Genomic DNA, 18,089 nt, shown 5'->3' on the forward strand with positions numbered 1-18,089 from the left:
ATTTCAGTCCTTTTTGGAATCTTAACCGAGCTGTCATTGAAGATTATTCACATTGAGACCTTTCTTGAATGTAATTTAAGACACTTCTTTTTTACTCAAGTCGGAATAATGAGTTGGTTACACATTTTTTCAGTGGTAAAGAGACTTAAAGTGTTTATTGGGTTAAAAAAAACCCTACACCGATGGACATGGTGGTAAGGAATTTGGCACTTATAAGTTGTAAGAAATGGGTTGTCAGTTTCACTATGTTCATGAATTATTAGCAAATATATGAAGCAGCATATTTTCTTGATATAGAAACTTATATGGTACATGTAGTTGGGCCAAGAAATTAGACACTATATTCTAGATGGTTTCGTAAGAGGGTTTTAAAAAACTCTAAAAAAATCTTTATTAGCTTTTAAAGAGAGTGCCGTTGTCAAGGGGACCTGGGTGTGGGGCATGGGCACATGGGCTTTAAGGCCTCCCCTTACCTCTCCCGCCAACCTTTAGGTCCCTGTGGTTCCCCTGACCTGGCTTCCTCTCAGTGCTTCCTCTATACCATCCTCCAGCCACTGACCTTGCTGTCACCTCTAGCTGACTGGATTCAGCTCAGGCCTACTCCAGACAGGCAGTTGTCTTGGGTGTCTGCTGACTTGTCTGTTTGGAGAAGAGGCAGAGGGCTGCAGGGGAGGGTGGGTGAGGGAGGCTGGTCGCCAGGCTGAGTCCTCCTTGCTCCTAGCATTCCAGGCTTGGCCTCTTGTTTGCAGGCTGCACTCAGTGTCCTGCAATTCACTAGCCTCATCGTTCCTTAAAACCCAGTTTAGAGATATTTATGGTGACTGGGGTGTGTCCCTTAAGAGCCACTCTTCCACTCCAAGTGGCTTCTCAGAGCATTCTTTTTAACTTCAGACCATCTCTTCTCAAAATGAGTTTTAGTCTGTACAGTTTTTACCATTTGTATCTCATTCTAAAGGGGAAAATACAGATGTTTTCTTTACTCGATAACTGCAACAACAATGCTTATATGAAATGTTTACTTTTTGGCTGGGTGCGGTGGCTCACGCCTGTAATCCCAGCACTTTGGGAGGCCAAGATGGGCAGATCGCTTGAGCTCACAAGTTTGAGACCAGGTTTTGGGCAACATGGCGAAACCTCGCCTCTACGAAGTCCTAGCTACCTGGGCGGCTGAGGTGAGAGGATCACTGAAGCCCAGGAGGCTGAGGTTGCAGTGAGCTGACATCACGCCACTGCACTCCAGCCTGGGCGATAGAGCCAGAACTTGTCTCAAAAAATAAAAAAAATTTACTTTTTGGCTAGGATTTCCATTTCGATAACTCTACTTGAGATGTACAGTAGGTGGTGAGCAGCCAGCCGGACTGCTGTGCCCACTCGCCACATAGCATTGTGGAGACTGCTGAGCTGGGAGATCCTCCGTAATCAGCCACCTTCTCCAGGCACATCTTGTGCTGTATGCACTGCCCCTGTCATTCATAGCTGAGTTTATTAAGGATATCATTTCATATTTGCTTTTTGACAAAACTGAAAGCTGCAGTCAGTCATCTTGCCCCAGTCTGGGGTTGTTCCTCTGCTACTGCACCACTGTTGTCCTGGGACTTCTCCAGTTTCTTGAGTTGGAGCTAGAGTTTTCTAGATCCCCTGTCTTCTTTGCTGGTTTACTCTGTCATTTCTCTGGAACACATCATAGAGTAACTTATTCTTTTTAATTTATTTTTAATTTTTGTTTTAAAAACAGGATCTTGCTCTGTTGCCCAGGCTAGAGTGCAGTGGTGTGATCATAGATCACCGCAGCCCCGACCTCCTTGGCTCCAGTGATCCTCCCACTTCAGTCTCTTGAGTAGCTGGGACTACAAGAGGGCACCATCATGCCCAGCTGTTTTTAAAGTTTTTGTAGTGATGGAGTCTTACTATGTTGCCCAGGCTGGTTTTAAACCCTTGGTCCAAGATTATAGGCATGAGCTATGGCACCTGGCCTTACTTTTTTTTTTAAATTTATTTTTAATTTATTATTACTATTTTTTTTTGTAGAGGCAGTGGTCTCCTGTTGTTGCTCAGGCTGGTCTTGTACTCCTGGGCTCAAGTGTCCTCCCACCTCAGCCTCCAAAGTGCTGGGATTATAGGTGTGAGCCACAGTGTCTTTATTTGCCTGGGCCATATTCTTTTTTAAAATTAGTCTCCTGATGTGAAGTTTTCTTTCAGATAAATGATTTTAATTTACCCTTATTGGAGATAAAATTTATCACTTGATAAGGTACTTGAAGAGAAATGGTAAAAGTTGGTATCTCTGATTAAACTACAATAATTACACTAGCGATTAAATCAAGGTGGTCTCTTTAAAGTCTCAAAAGTTGTTAAATAAGGAATGAAGCAGAAGAAAAGCCTGTAATTTTAGAAGTATTTAATTTGGTTATTATTCTCACTGTTTTATTTTAATGTTTTCTCTTACTCTGTAGGTAGTCCTGATGTCGGCTACCATCAACTGTAAAGAGTTTGCAGACTACTTTGCCGTTCCTGTTCAAAACAAGATGAATCCTGCATATATTTTTGAAGTGGAAGGCAAGCCCCATTCAGTTGAAGAGTATTATCTTAATGATTTGGGGCACATTCATCATAGCAAGGTATGTTGGAATGCGTTGTTTCTTTTATAGTGAGTGTACTTTTTTTTTTTTGGTGGTATTTTTGGTAGAGACGGGGTTTCACCGTGTTAGCCAGGATGGTCTTGATCTCCTGACCTTGTGATCCGCCCACCTCCGCCTCCCAATAGTGAGCATACTTTTGTATTTGATCAAACCTGCATTCATCACTTATGATTGTAAGGCCCTGCGAAAACATGATTATTTTAAAATTGATGCATACTACATGTACATATTTATGGGGTATAGTGTGGTATTTTGATACATAGGTATAATGTGTCATGATCAAATCAAGGTAATTAGCAAATCCATCATCGCCAACATTTATCATTGTTAATTATCATTAACATTTATCTTTGTGGTGGGAACATTTAAAATCCTCTCTCCTAGCTATTTGAAAATAAACGATAAGTTGTTGTCAACTGTAGTCACCCCACGGTGCTCTAGAACACGAAAACTGGGCGTAGTGGTGGGCGTCTGTAGTTCCAGTCACAGTGGGACCCTCATCTCTTTTTAAAAAGGACGCTAGAAGTTGTTTCTTATCTAGCTATAATTTTGTGTCCATTAACCAACCTCTTCCTATTTCCTCCCCTTCCCAGTCTCTAGTAACTTCTTTTCTACTCTCTACTTCTGTAGCATCCACATTTGAATGAGAATGTATGGTATTTATCTTTCTGTGCCTGAATTATTTCACCAACTTCACTCAGCCATGTTACCCAGAATGGTAGGATTTCATTCTTTTTTCATGGCTTTATTTAATTGTGTATATATACTAAATTTTCTTTATCCGTTCATTTCTTGATGTACACCTAGGTTGATGCTGCAGTAAACGTGAGAGTGGAGCTGTCTCTTCAGCATATTGTTTTTCTTTCCTTTGGATATATACCCAGTAGTCGGATGGCTGGGCCATATGGTCGTTCTGTTTTTAGTTTTTTGAGGATCCTCCATACTGTTTTCCATAAAGGCTATATGAATTTACATTCCTACCACAGTATACAAGAGTTCCCCTTTCTTTGCATTTTTGTCAGCATTTGTCGTATTTTGTCTTTTATTTTTACTTATTTATTTTAGAGAGAGGGTTTTGCTGTGTCACCCAGGCTGGAGTACAGTGGCACCATCATAGCTCACTGAAACCTTGAAGTCCTGAGCTCAAGCAGTCCTCCTGCCTCAGCCTCCCAAAGTGCTGGGATTACACGTGTGAACCACTGCACCCAGCCTTTGTCTTTTGATAATAGCTATTCTGGCACATGTGAGATAATATCTCAGTATGGTTTGGATTTGCATTTCCATGACAATTAGTGATACTGAGCATTTTTTCATGTATTAGCCAGTAGTATGTCTTCTGTTTAGAAATGTCTTTTCAGATAAATTATTTGCCCATTAAAAAAATTGGATTGTTTGGGCCGGGCACAGTGGCTCACACCTGTAATCCCAGCACTTTGGGAGGCTGAGATGGGTGGATCATGCGGTCAGGAGATCGAGACCATCCTGGCTAACACGGTGAAACCCCGTCTCTACTAAAAAATACAAAAAAATTAGCCGGGCGTGGTGGCAGGCGCCTATGGTCCCAGCTAGTTGGGAGTCTGAGGCAGGAGAATGGCGTGAACCCGAGAGGCAGAGCTTGCAGTGAGTCAAGATTGTGCCACTGCACTCCATCTCAAAAAAAAAAAATAAAATAAAAAATTGGATTGTTTTTGCTGTTGAGCTCCTTGTATATTCTGGGTATTAGTCCCTTGTCAAATGAATAGTTTGCAAATGTTTCCCCCCATTTTGCAGATTGTCTCTTCACTCAGTTGATTGCTTCTTTTTTGTTTGTTTGTTTTTTTTTGTTTTTGCTGTGCAGAAGCTTGGTAGTTTGATATAATCTCATTTGTCTACTTTTGCTGTCTGTGCTTTTGAGGTCTTAGCCATAAAATCTTTGTACAGATGTCCTGAAACATTTTCCGTATGTTTTCTTCTGGTAGCTTCATAGTTTCAGGATTTAGTTTAAGTCTTAAATCCATTTTGAGTTGATTTTTGTGTATGTTGAGAGATAGGGGTTTAGTTTTATTTTTCTGCATCTGGATATCCAGTGTTCCCAGCACCATTTATTGAAGAGACTGTTCTTTCCTCAGTGAATGTTCTTGATGCCTTTCTTAAAAATCAGTTGGCTATTAATATGTGATTTTGTTTCTGGGTTCTTTATTCTGCTCCATTGATCATCTGTGTGTCTGTTTTTATGCCAGTATCATGCTGTTTTGGTTACGTTGTGGTGTATTTTGAAGTCAGGTAATGTGATGCCTCCTGCTTTGTTCTCTTTGCTCAGGATTGCTTTGGCTTGTGAGATCTTTTGTGGTTCCATATGAATTTTAGGATTTTTTTTTTCATTTCTGTGAAGAATGTCATTGGTATTTTGATTGGAATTGTATGAATCTTACATCGCTTTGGGTAGTATAGTCATTTTAATAGTATAAATTCTTCCAATTCATGGCCAGGCACAGTGGCTCACACTTGTAATCTCAGCACTTTGGGAGGCCAAGGTGGGCTGATCACTTGAGCCCAGGAGTTTGAGACTGGCCTGGGCATCATAGTGAGATGCTGTCTCTACAAAAATTAAAAACATTATAATAGCTAGGCACGGTGGCATATTCCTGCAGTCTCAACTACTTGGAAGGCTAAGGCAGAAGGATCCCTTGAGCCTGGGAATTCAAGGTTGCAGTGAGGCATGATTGTGCCACTGCATTCCAGCCTGAGCAACAGAACAAGACCTTAATTAGTGAATCAGTCAGTCAGTCATCTATTCTTCCGATTCTTGAACATGGGATGTCTTTTCAGTTTGTTTGTGTCATCTTCAATTGCTTTAATCAGTATTTTGTAGTTTTCATTATAGAGATTCTTTACATTGTTGGTTAAATTTATTCCTAGGTACTATTTTTCACAGCTATTGTAAACAGGATTACTTTCTTGATTTATTTTTCAGATAGTTTGTTGTTGGTGTGTAGAAATGCTAGTGATTCTAGGCTGGGCGCGGTGACCCACGCCTGTAAACCCAGCACTTTGGGAGGCTGAGGCAGGCAGATCACGAGGTCAGGAGATCGAGACCATCCTGGCGAACACTGTGAAACCCTGTAAATTAGCTGGGCATGGTGGCGTGCGCCTATAGTCCCAGCTACTCAGAGGCTGACGCAGGAGAATGGCGTGAACCCGGGGGACGGAGTTTGCAGTGAGCAGAGATGGCGCCACTGCACTCCAGCCTGGGTGACAGAGCAAGACTCCATCTCAAAAAAAAAAAAAAAGAAGAAAAAGAAATGCTACTGATTCTTAATGTTGATCTTGCAACTTAACTGATCAGTTTTTGGGTGGTGTCTTCAGATTTCTCTCTCTCTCTCTCTCTTTTTTTTTTCTCGTTGGGACAGGGTCTTACTCTGTTGCCCAAGCTGGAGTGCAGTGGCATGATCTCAGCTCACTGCAACATCTGTCTCCCAGGCTCAAGCAGTCCTCCCACTTCAGCTCCTTGAGTAGCTGGGACTATAGGCATGTGTCACCGCTCCTGGCTAATTTTTGTATGTTTTGTAGAGACAGAATCTCACTCCGTTGCCCCAGCTGGTTTCGAACTCCTGGGCTCATGTGATCTGTCCGCCTTGGCTTCCCGAAGTGCTGGGATTACAGGCATGAGCCACTGCACCTGGCCAGGTTGTTCTATGTATAAGACTATATTGTATGCAGAGAGACAACTTGACTTCCTCCGTTCTAATTTGGACGCCATTTATTTGTTTCTGTTGTCTTATTTCTCTGACTAGGACTTCCAGTACTATGTTGAAAAGAGTGGTGAGAGTGGACATTCTTGTCTTGTTCCAGCTCTTAGTATGACATTAGCTGTGGGTTTGTCATGTGTGGACTTTATTGTGTTGACGTATGTTCCTTCTATACCTAATTTGTCTAGAGTTTCATCATGAAAGAGTGTTGACTGTATTAGTCCATTTTCATACTGCTAATAAAGACATACCTGGGTAATTTATAAAGAAAAAGGGGTTTAATGGACTCACAGTTCCACATGGTTGGGGAGGCCTCACAATCATGGTGGAAGGCAAAGGAGGAGCAAAGCCATGTCTTACATGGTAGTAGGCAAGAGAGCCTGTGCAGGAGTACTGCCCTTTATTTTCTGGGAACTGGATTTATTTTCATAAATTGTGAACATAATAAATACATTGCATATCCCTGGCAAAATTATTGGTCCTGGTTTTATACCTACTGAGGTTGAAAAATAAAATGTCAGGTTATGATCAGCTGTAAAATTATAGATTCATTTGGTGTGGGAATTAATTTCATTATAAATACAATTTTATTTTTATTAAACTTACATTTTCTAATATAAGTTGTATTTATCTAAACCTGAAGGAGGATTGTATTGTAATGGTAAATACTTGATAATATATTCTTAAGAAAGGTTGCATGTGATTTAAAACTATTTTCATATGGGTAATACATTTAGAGGGCTCAAAAGTCAGGTGTATTTCAACATATTCCCTTCCTACTGTTTTCCTCTCTCTGTCCAGCAATACTAACATGAAGAGGAAACCATTGTTACCAATTTCTTAAGAATCCTTTTACAATTTTTTATGCCTGTACGAGCAAAATACGAATGTGTTTCTCTTTTCTCCTGAAACGGCAGCATTCTATGCTTATGTTACTTTTTTCACTTAAATTTTCAAATATTTTCTTTTTTTTTTTTTTTTTTTGAGATGGAGTCTCACTCTGTCACCCAGGCTGGAGTGCAGTGGCACAATCTCGGCTCACTGCAAGGTCTGCCTCCCGGGTTCACACCATTCTCCTGCCTCAGCCTTCTGATTAGCTGGGACACAGGCACCAGCCACCACGCCCGGCTAATTTTTTTTTTTGTATTTTTAGTAGAGATGGGGTTTCACCGTGTTAGCCAGGATGATCTTGATCTCCTAATGTCATGGTCCACCCACCTTGGCCTCCCAAAGTGCTGGGATTACAGGCGTGAGCCACCGCGCCCGGCCTCAAATATTTTCATATCACTATATTGTTTTTTCTTCCTTGTTTAAGAGCTACGTGACATTCATTCATGTGTATTATATATACACCATTCTTTATTAACTAATATCTGATGTTTCTGGTCTCATTACAAATAGTGCTCCAGTGAGTAACCTTGCACACATATCATGTCACACATATGAAAGTGTATCTTGTAGGCCAGGGCTTCTCAGCCTCTGCACTATTGACATTTTGGGCCAGATAATTATTTGTGGTGGGGAAAGTCCTCTCCATTGTAGGATGTTTTGTAGCTTCCCTGCCTCCACCCAGTGGATGCAAATACCATCCTTCTCCGCCTTCCACTTAAGACAACCAAAAATGTTTCTAGACATTGCCACATGTCCCCTGGGGAGTAAAGCGCCTTTCTGTCAAGACCCCCTGTGTATACCTTTCTAGAATATTAATTTTTGAAAGTGGAATTGCTAGGTCAAAGGTTATATATGTTTGAAATTTTGATGGACACTGTCAAATGCTTTGTATAGGAGTTTAACTTTTGTTAAAAACGTCTGTGATGTTAAACACTAGTCTTTACTACAATGAGATGGCTGATAGGCTTCATTTACCATAAGAAGACATATTTTGTTAGATCTAATTATGTCAAAGGCAGGCCAGTGATGGCCAGTAAATGTAGCACTTTATTTTTCCAACTTTTTAAATGATGGTATTTCAAAAAAAACAGAAAAGTTGAAAGAATTTTATAGTGAACACCTGTATGCCCATTACCTAGATTCTGTAGTTAAAATTTACTTAGTAACTCTTTAAAAAACCTACTAACTAAACTTCACTTTATTTGGTTTGACTGGTTTTTCCATAATGTCCTTCGTTCCGTGATCCCATCCAGGATGCTACGTTAGATTTGGTCGCCATGTTTCCTTAGGCTCCCCTTGGCTGTGGTAGTTTCTCAGACTTTCCTCGTTTTTTATGACTTTGATGATTTTGAAGAGTACTGGTCAGGTATTCTGTAGGACACCCTTATACTGGAATTCGACTGATGTTTTTCTCATGGTTAGACTGAGGTTATTGGTTTTAGGGAGGAAGACCACAGGCCAAGGTGCCATTTTTGTCACATATCAAGGGTATACACTATCAACATGATTTTGTTGTCTTTAAGTCTGTTGTCTTAAGTCTGTTTAATGTTTTTTTAATTAAAAAAATTTAAATTGTCAGCTAATAATTCATGGGGTACATAGTGATGTGATACATACAATGCATGGTGATGAGCTCTGTAACTAGCATGTATCTATTGTATCAAACATTTGTGTGTGTGTGTGTGTGTGTGTGTGTGTGTGTGTGTTGGGAACATTCAGTAGCCTCCTATAGCTATTTGAAACTACGTATTATTGTTATCTATAGAACACTGGAGCTTCCTCCTCCTATCTAGCTCCTTTTGTATCCTTTAACAAATGTCCCTATTGCCTCCTTTCCCCTGCCCTTCCCAGCCTCTAGTATCTTCTGCTCTACTCTTTACTTCTATTAAATAAACTGTTTTTTAGCTTCCACATGAGAACATGTGGTGTTTAACTTTCTGTTCCTGGCTTATTTCACTTAACATAATGTCCTCCAGTTTCATCCATGTTGCTGCAAATGACAGGATTTCACAGTTTTTATGGCTGGATAATACTCCGTTGTGTATATATTCTCCATTTTCTTTCTCCATCTGTTGTACACCTAGGTTGATTCCATATCTTGGCTATTGTGAATAGCATTTAACACTGTTATGAAGGAATACCTCAGTCTGGGTAATTTATAAAAGAAAGAGGTTTATTTGGCTCACAGGTCTGCAGGCTGTACAAGAAACATGGCACTGGCTTCTGCTCAGGGAGCTGACGTGTACAGAGATCACATGGTGAGATTGGAAGAAGGTGGGTGTGCCAGGCTTTTTGTAACAATCAGCTATCAGGGAAACTCTGGTAGGAACTAATAACAATGAGAACTCAGTCTCCCCGTCAAGGGAGGGCATTAATCTATGAGGCATCCGCCCCCGTGACCCACACACCTGCTATTAGGCCCCATCTCCAACACTGGAATCAAATGTCAACATGAGATTTGGAGGAGACAAACCATAGCACTGATGACGTAGATTTTAATCACTGGAAAGGCTGTGTTTGCCAGGTTTCTGCATTGTGCATTACTGCCTCCTTTCCACATTGTACTCTTGAGAAACAAGTAGCCAGGTGAGGCTCTATTCAAGGTAGGGAGGAGGTAGCACTTAGATTTACAACATTTAAACATTTTGCATTTTCTGACTCTTTTTTTTTTTTTTTTTCTTCGAGATTGGGTCTTGCTCTGTTACCTAGGCTGGAGTGCAGTGGTGTGATCATAGCTCACTGTAACCTTGAACTCCTTGGCTCAAGAGATTCTCCCATCTCAGCCTTCCAAGCAGCTATAACTACAGATGCATACCACCATGACTGACTGACTAAATTTTTTTTGTGTGTGTGGAGATGGGGTCTTGCTCTGTTGCCCAGGCTGATCTTGAACTCCTGTCCTCAAGTGATCCTCTTGCTTTGGTCTCCCAAAGTGCTGGGATTACAGGCATGAGCCATCATGCCTGGCCTCTGACTAGTTTGAAATGTGAGAGTGATGATGGTTTACCAGTCTTCTTTCCAGCTGGCTGAAGTCTAATTAATTCCTATTGATGTTCATTGTGTCAGAGCTCACAACACTTAGATGCTTCCTTGTGGACCCGCTGAGGAGCTGGGTCAGGCCTTGCCATTTGCTGTCTGGGCCTGTGTGGTCAAGACAACCCAGCTTCTAGGCAACCAGGGCCCCCTTGCCTCACGGATGGGTTATGTGCGGTAGAATAGAGAATGTCCAGCTTTAGCAGTATTTATCCAACATCTTGTTTTTGGTACCTGATAGGTGCTCAGTAAATATTTCAGTGAATGAATATGCAACATTTAGCTATATACAGATGTTCCTTGACTTGTAATGGGGGTATGCCCTGATAAAACCGTTGTGAGTTGAAATCATTAAGCTGAAAATGCATTTAATACACCTATCCTCCTCGCCTACCTTGAATGAGTTCAGAACACTTATTTAGCCTATAGTTGGGCAAAATCACTAAATACAAGGCCTATTTTATAATAAGGTATTGAATATCTCATGTTACTTATTGAATACTGCGCTAAAAGTAAAAAGCAGAATGGTTTCATATCATTGTAAAGTCTAAAAATATAAGTTGAATCATTGTAAGTCAGGGGCAGTCTATTAATTTTGAGCTTATAAAAATGATATTTTGTATAGATCCTATTATACAGCTTTCAGAGTCAGAGGACCTTGGTTAAAATTTCAGATGTGTTACTGTCTGTACTCTTGCCATGTTACCTCACCACACTGTCTGCTGTTACAAGGGGAAGCCCCCTTTCTTCATGGAGCTCCAGCTGTGCCTCCTGGGTTTCATGTCTCATCTTTCTTACCTTCTTAGGAACCTCATCTGATCTGCTGTTTCCCCCTCCCTATTGTTACCATTAATGTATCTTCCTCTGCTGTCCTTTTCTTGTCCACATTGAAACATAACTGAAGCTCTTTCGCCTTTGCCAACACCCACCTTAGGTCTCAGGCTGCTCTCCAGCCTTTTCTGGCCTGTGGACTCTCACATTCTCTACTTTTCTAGCTCCCACAGGCAATTCATTTATTGCAGGGTGGTGTCCCCAGTTCCCACTCAGACTGCACCTGCCAGGGTCCCTAATGATGTCCTTGTCGTTAGGAGAGCTCAGCCCTAAACTTACCTGGCCTTTCTGCAATATTTGACACTGTTGGCCACTTTGATTCTTGAAACTGACCCTCTCTTCAGGTTCTGTGGTGCCCTCCTGTTTTTTTCTGTTACCAACTGTGGCTGTTTCCTTTCAGTGTCTTTTGGAGAATCCTTTTCGTCCTTTATATTCAGCTTCTGAAAAAATCGTGAAGGAGGCCGGGTGCAGTGGCTCATGCCTGTATTCCCAGCACTTTGGGAGGCCGAGGTGGGCGGATCACCTGAGGTCAGGTGTTTGAGACCAGCCTGACCAACACGGAGAAACCCCCTCTCTACTAAAAATACAAAATTAGCCGGGCATGGTGGCACATGCCTGTAATCCCAGCTACTTGGGAGGCTGAGGCAGGAGAATCGCTTGAATCCAGGTGGCAGAGGTTGTGGTGAGCCAAGATCGTGCCATTGCACTCTAGCCTGGGCAACAAGAGCAAAACTCCGTTTCAAAAAAAAAAAAAAAAAAAAAAAAATTGTGAAAGAACACCCTTAGAAAAAGGGTTACATAAAATGTAAATGTGTACTGTAGTGAAACTGCGAAATGAACATCCATGATCAACAACCCAGGTCCAGTAGTAGAGCATGTCCCCCGCCCCACCTGGACTCGCTGTGTGTCACTTGTTTTTTTTTTTTTTTTTTTGAGACAGAGCCTTGCTCTGTCACCCAGGCTGGAGAGCAGTGGTGTGCTCTCGGCTCACTGCAGCCTCTGCCTCCCAGGTTCAAGTGATTGTTCTGCTTCAGCCTTCCGAGTAGTTGGGATTATAGGCATACATTACCATGCCTGGCTAATTTTTGTATTTTTAGTAGAATCGGGGTTTCACCATGTTGGCCAGGCTAGTCTTGAGCTCCTGACCTCAGGTGATCCTCTTGCCTCGGCCTCCCAAAGTGCTGGGATTACAGACATGAGCCACTGCGCCTGACCTGCAGCATGTCACTTTTGCCCTTCACCTCTCCACCTTAGGGCGCAGCTTTACATAATCCAGTTTATGGCTTTGTTTTTCATCTTTAGGTCTTGAATCCACTTAAGATGGATTTTGTATTGACATGGGGTAAGAGGTCCTCCTCCTCCAATGTGAGTGTCTTGGCACCATTTATTTCCCCCCTACTTGCGGCACCCACTGTCTCATAGGCTGCATGTGCGGCGGATGTGCCAACTTCCCAGGCTTCGGCTTGGGACAGAAACACTGTCGCTGTGCCTTGCTGTGTGGACAGAGTCACACTGGCTGAGCACTTCTGTGAGAGGAATGGCAGAGCCCCTCCTTGACTCCATCTGTATGAATTATCATGGTGCCCCCACCATGTCCCTATCCCTGTCCCCTGCCTCGCTTTTTGTCAGAGCATCTCCCCTGACATAGTGTGCCTTGACTTACTGCTGTGCAGTGTAGGAAAGCAGAGGCACTGTCTCTCATGTTTCATCCCTATCGCAGCACACAGGAGGGGACGATTCAGCAAGTGGGTCAGTGGGCCAGCAACCGGTGTGCCTCATTGTTGTCTCAGGCCTGGCTTAGAGAAAAGCAGGCTGTGTTTGGTATCTTATCAGTGTGCTCAAAAAATATTCGCTGGCTTGGAACTAAGTGAAATAACTTGTGAGTCAGTGCCATGCCTTTTACATGGCTTGTTTGTAGGAAAAAACTTCTAGATGAGTTTGGATGCCACTGTTGGTGTTTGTGAAAAGTATGCTTTTTTTTTTTTCCTATTTCTTTTTTGTGTAGTTGTGTTGTGACAAATATTATTATTTGGATAAAGTAGAAAACTAAGATAAAAGTTAAATATTATGGCTGGGCACAGTGGCTCCTGCCTGTAATCCCAGCACTTTGGGAGACTGAGGTGGGAGGATCACTTGAGGTCAGAAGTTTGAGACCAGCCTGGGCAACAAGGCTGTCTCTACTACAAATGCAAAAATTAGCCAGGCATAGTGGTGGGTATTTGTAATCCCAGCTACTCAGGAGGCTGAGGCAGGAGAATTGCTTGAACCTGGGAGGCGGAGGTTGCAGTGAGCCGAGATCATGCCACTGCACTCCAGCCTGGGCAACACAGCAAGACTCTGCCTCAAAAAAGGGTTAAATATTAGGAATAGATTTATTAAACATGCTTTTTCAAAATTATTAATAAAAGTCAACTTTTATTTTATTTTTTTGAGACAGGGTTTCACTCTGTTGCCCAGGCTTGAGTGTAGTGGCACGATCTCAGCTGATTGTAACCTCTGCCTCCCAGGATCGAGTGATTCTCCTGCCTTAGCCTCCCGAGTAGCTGGGATCACAGGTGTGTGTCACCACACCCGGCTAACTTTTGTATTTTTAGTAGACATGGGGTTTTACCATGTTGGCCAGGCTGGTCTTGAACTCCTGACCTCAAATGATCCACCTGGCTCTGCCTCCCAAAGTGGTAGGATTACAGGTATGAGCCACCGTGCCCAGTGTAAAAGTCAACTTTTATAAATTATTTGGAAACTAGCTGACTTAATTTACTGTAAGTAAAAATTGGAAAAAAAGTTTGCCTCTGTGATTGGCCTCTCTGATCACCTGAAGACTTCTTCTGATTTGTCCTCATCAAAATCAAATGCAATGTTTTGCACATAGTATTTAACAAGTAAAATTATTAATTAAAAAAGCTTCTTACTGTGGGTGAAAAAACCCAAGATTACTATAAAATAGACTTTTCAGAAATTCAGAGACATCTGTTGTGCTGGATACTGTAGAAAGATGCTTGTGTAGTTGTGGCCTCAGCTCCGGGAAAGCTGGACAGTCACACCCATAGTAAATTGGTAGCAGTAGAGTGGGGCACTGCTGAAAAGATACCCAAAATGTGGAAGCAACTTGTTACTCAGTAAAAAGGCAGATGATGGAACAGTTTGGAGGGACTAGAAGGAGACAGGAAAATGTGGGAAAGTTTGGAACTTCCTAGAGATTTGTTGAATGGCTTTGAACAAAATGCTGATAGTGATATGGAGAATGAAATCCAGGCTGAGGTGGTTTCAGATGGAGATGAAGAACTTGTTGGAAACTGGAGTATAGGTGACTCTTGTTATGTTTTAGCAAAGAGACTGATGCCTTTTTTGCCCTGCCCTAAAGATTTGTGGAAGTTTGAACTTGAACGAGATGATTTAGGGTATCTGATGGAAGAAATGTCTAAGCAGCAAAGCATTCAAGAGGTATCTTGGGTTCTGTTAAAGGCATTCAGTTTTAAAAGGGAAACAGAACAGAGTATAAAAGTTTGGAAAATTTGCAGCCTGGCAATGCGATAGAAAAGAAAATCCCATTTTCTGAGAAGTTCAAGTCAGCTGCATAAATATACATAAGTAATGAGGAGCCAAATGTTAATCCCCAAGACAATGGGGAAGATATCTCCAGGGCATGTCAGAGGTCTACCCGCAGCCCCTCCCATCATAGGCCTGGAGGCCTACGAGGAAAAAGTGGTTTCGTGGGTCGGGCTTAGGGCCCCTCTGCTGTGTGCAGCCTAGGGACTTGGTGCCCTGTCTCCCAGCCGCTCCAGCTGTGGCTGAAAGAGGCCAACAAAGAGCTCATGCCATGGCTTCAGAGGGTACAAGCCTCAAGCCTTGGCAGCTCCCACATGTTGAGGCTGCAGGTGCACAGAAGTCAAGAATTGGGGTTTGGGAACCTCTGCCTAAATTTCAGAAGATGTGTGGTAATGCCTGGATGTCAGGGTAGAAGTTTGCGGCAGGGGCGGGGCTGTCATGGAGAACCTCTGCTAGAGCAGTGCAGAAGGGAAATGTGGGGTTCAAGCCTCCATGCAGAGCCCCAACTGGGGCACCACCTAATGGAGCTGTGAGAAGAGGACCATTGTCTTCCAGACCCCGGAATGATAGATCCGCCGACAGCTTGTACCATGCACCTGGAAAAGCCACAGACACTCAGTGCCAGCCCATGAAAGCAGCCAAGAGGGAGGTTGTATCCTGCAAAGCCACAGGGGTGGAGCTGCGCAAGACCATGGGAACTCACCTCTTGCATCAGCGTGACCTGGATGTAAGACATAGAGTCAAAGAAGATCATTTTGGAGCTTTAAGATTTGACTAACCCGCTGGATTTTGGACTTGCTTGGGACCTGTGGCCCCTTTATTTTGGCCAATTTCTCACATTTGGAAGGCTGTGTTTACCCAATGCCTGTACCCCCATTGTATCTAGGAAGTAACTAACTTGCTTTGCGACTTGGCACTGTGGACTTTTGAGTTAATGCCGAAATGAGTAAAGACTTTGGGGGTACTGCTGGGAAGGCATGATTGTGTTTTGAAATGTGAGGACATGAGATTTGGGAGGGGCCAGAGGCAGAATGATATGGTTTAGCTGTGTCCCCACCCGAATCTCATTTTGAATTCTCATCTGTTGTGGGAGGGACCCAGTGGGAGGTAATTGAATCATGGGGGCAGGTCCTTCCTGTGCTGTTCTTACGATAGTAAGTCTCATGAAATCTGATGGTTCTGTAAGGGAGAATTTCCTTGCACAAGCTCTCTCTCTTTGCCTGCTGCCATCCATGTAAGATGTGACTTGCTCCTCCTTGCCTTCTGCCATGATTGTGAGGCTTCCCCAGCCATGTCGAACTGTAAGTCCAGTAAACCTCTTTCTTTTGTAAACTACCCAGTCTTGGGTATGTCTTTGTCAGCAGCGTGAAGATGGACCAATGCACAGCCTGACTTGGGGAGTTTGCCGCTTGTGGTTGGTGCCCAGTGTTTGGTAACAGTGCCTGAGGAGCAAGTTTACATTATCTGGTCTTGGTGTCTTTGCTTTAATGGACAAAATAGTCGAGGAATCCCTAAACCTTGGTAGACGGATACCTCATCATGTGATAATGTTATCACCACACATTGGTAGATATGGATGTGATGTTACAGTTTTCTGGTACTTTTGATATACAAGGTAACTTTTCACACATGAAATCTTAGGGAAATCTTAGTGCTCTTTGAGGTAGGGTTTTGAAAGAGGGGAAGGGCACTGGCTTTGAGATCAGGAACTCCTCCTGGGTTCCATAGACCTTTGGTGTAACTTAATTGATGTCTTCAAAATAGACATCCTGCTGAACACACTGCCTGTGCATGTCTGGGCTCTCTGAGCCATTCTTGCTCTGGTGACTGGGCGAGGAAATTGATGAGTATGGTACTTTATGTGTCCGCTGTCCTGAGCAGTGCTTGGCACACAGCACGTGTTCAGACATTGCTGCTAATAAAAACCAAGAACTTTTATTTAGAGAGTTTGTTACAGTGTTGTACTAACAATGAGAGCCACTCCCATCCAACCCCAGTTTTCTTCTGTAATCCTGTTTTGGTATTGTGACTTTTTTCTTTCACTATTTTTAGCTCTCTCCTCATCTCCTGGAGGAACCGGTGATAACTAAGGATATATATGAAGTTGCTATCTCTCTCATTCAGATGTTTGATGACTTGGATATGAAGGAGAATGGGTAAGAGACACTTCAGTTGGTAATGCACTTTAATGTATATGTGATTTAAAAAATTATTCATTTGGAAACTTTTTAGTGTTTTTATAAGAAGGTTATAACTATAGGTACTTTTTCAGTAGTTACTGTACATATTTTAAAATCAGGTTAGTATTTCGGAATTTTTTAAATTGGAAATTTCTATTTTAAATAATTAAAGCCACGTTGAGTGCAGTTCCCAGCCTGGCAACAGAGCAAGACTCTGTCTCAAAAACAAAAACAAAAACAAACAAAAAACCTGTATATATATCATATGATTGAGGCTTTACAGCACTAATTTTACTACATCTGTCTCCATAGTTTTGCCTTTTCCAGGATGTCATGTAGTTGAAATTATATAGTATGTATCCTTTTCATGTTGCCTTCTTCTACTTAGTAATATGTATTTAGCTCCCTTTATGTCTTTTCATAGCTTAGATAGCTCATTTATTTTTAGTGCCAAATTCCATTGTCTGGATGTACCACAGTTTGTTCATTTATCTTCCAGATTTCCTGCTATGTTCTGCTTTAGCTGTGTCCCATTAGTTTCTGCTATGTTGTGTCTTCATTTTCATTCATCTCAGAGTATTTTCTGATTTCCGTTTTGATTTTTTCTTTGGTTTATTGGTTTTTAGGAGTGTGGTGTTTAATTTGCACATATTTGTGAATTTCTCCCTATTTTTCCTGTTATACATTTTGAATTTCATTCTATTGTGGTTGGAGAATTATTTCTGTTCTTTTAAATTTATTGAGGTTTGTTGTATGCCTAGCATGTAGACTGTTCTGGAGAATATTACATGTGCACTTGAGAATAATGTCACTCTGTTGTTGTTAGATGGAGTGTTCTATAAATGTCTTTTAGGTGTAGTTAACTTACCGTGTTGTTCAGGTCTTCTATTTCTTGATCTTCTGCCTGGTTGCTCTATATATTATCGAAAATGAGATAATGATATCCTCAACAATTGTTATTGAATTGCCTATTTCTTCAATCTTTTCTGTCAGTTTTTGCTTTATGTATTTTGGGTCTCTGTTGCTAGGTGCATATGTTTATACCTGTTTTATCTTCCTGATTGATTCACCCATTTATCAGTATAAAATGCCCCTCTTATCTCTCATAACACTTAATTTTAAGACCTATTTTGTGTATTAGTATAGCTACTTCACTTTTCTATAGTTTGCTGTTTGCCTGACACATATTTTTTTATTCTTTTACTTTCAATCTACTTAGTGTCTTTGCATTTAAAGTG

At 41.8% G+C, this 18,089-nt stretch overlaps 1 protein-coding gene across 1 annotated transcript in view; it reads left to right on the plus strand.

Annotated features, from left to right (window-relative positions):
• TDRD9 (tudor domain containing 9) overlaps positions 1 to 18,089 on the plus strand; it is a 123,578-nt gene that overhangs the window by 38,834 nt on the left and 66,655 nt on the right. Inside the window, exons 7-8 of the mRNA XM_045397081.3 lie at positions 2,454 to 2,618; positions 16,724 to 16,827. Of these exons, the coding sequence (XP_045253016.1) occupies positions 2,454 to 2,618; positions 16,724 to 16,827 (269 nt within the window). The remainder of the gene's footprint in view (positions 1 to 2,453; positions 2,619 to 16,723; positions 16,828 to 18,089) is intronic.

The sequence above is a fragment of the Macaca fascicularis genome, chromosome 7 (genome assembly GCF_037993035.2).
Source record: "Macaca fascicularis isolate 582-1 chromosome 7, T2T-MFA8v1.1".
Lineage (NCBI taxonomy): Eukaryota > Metazoa > Chordata > Mammalia > Primates > Cercopithecidae > Macaca > Macaca fascicularis.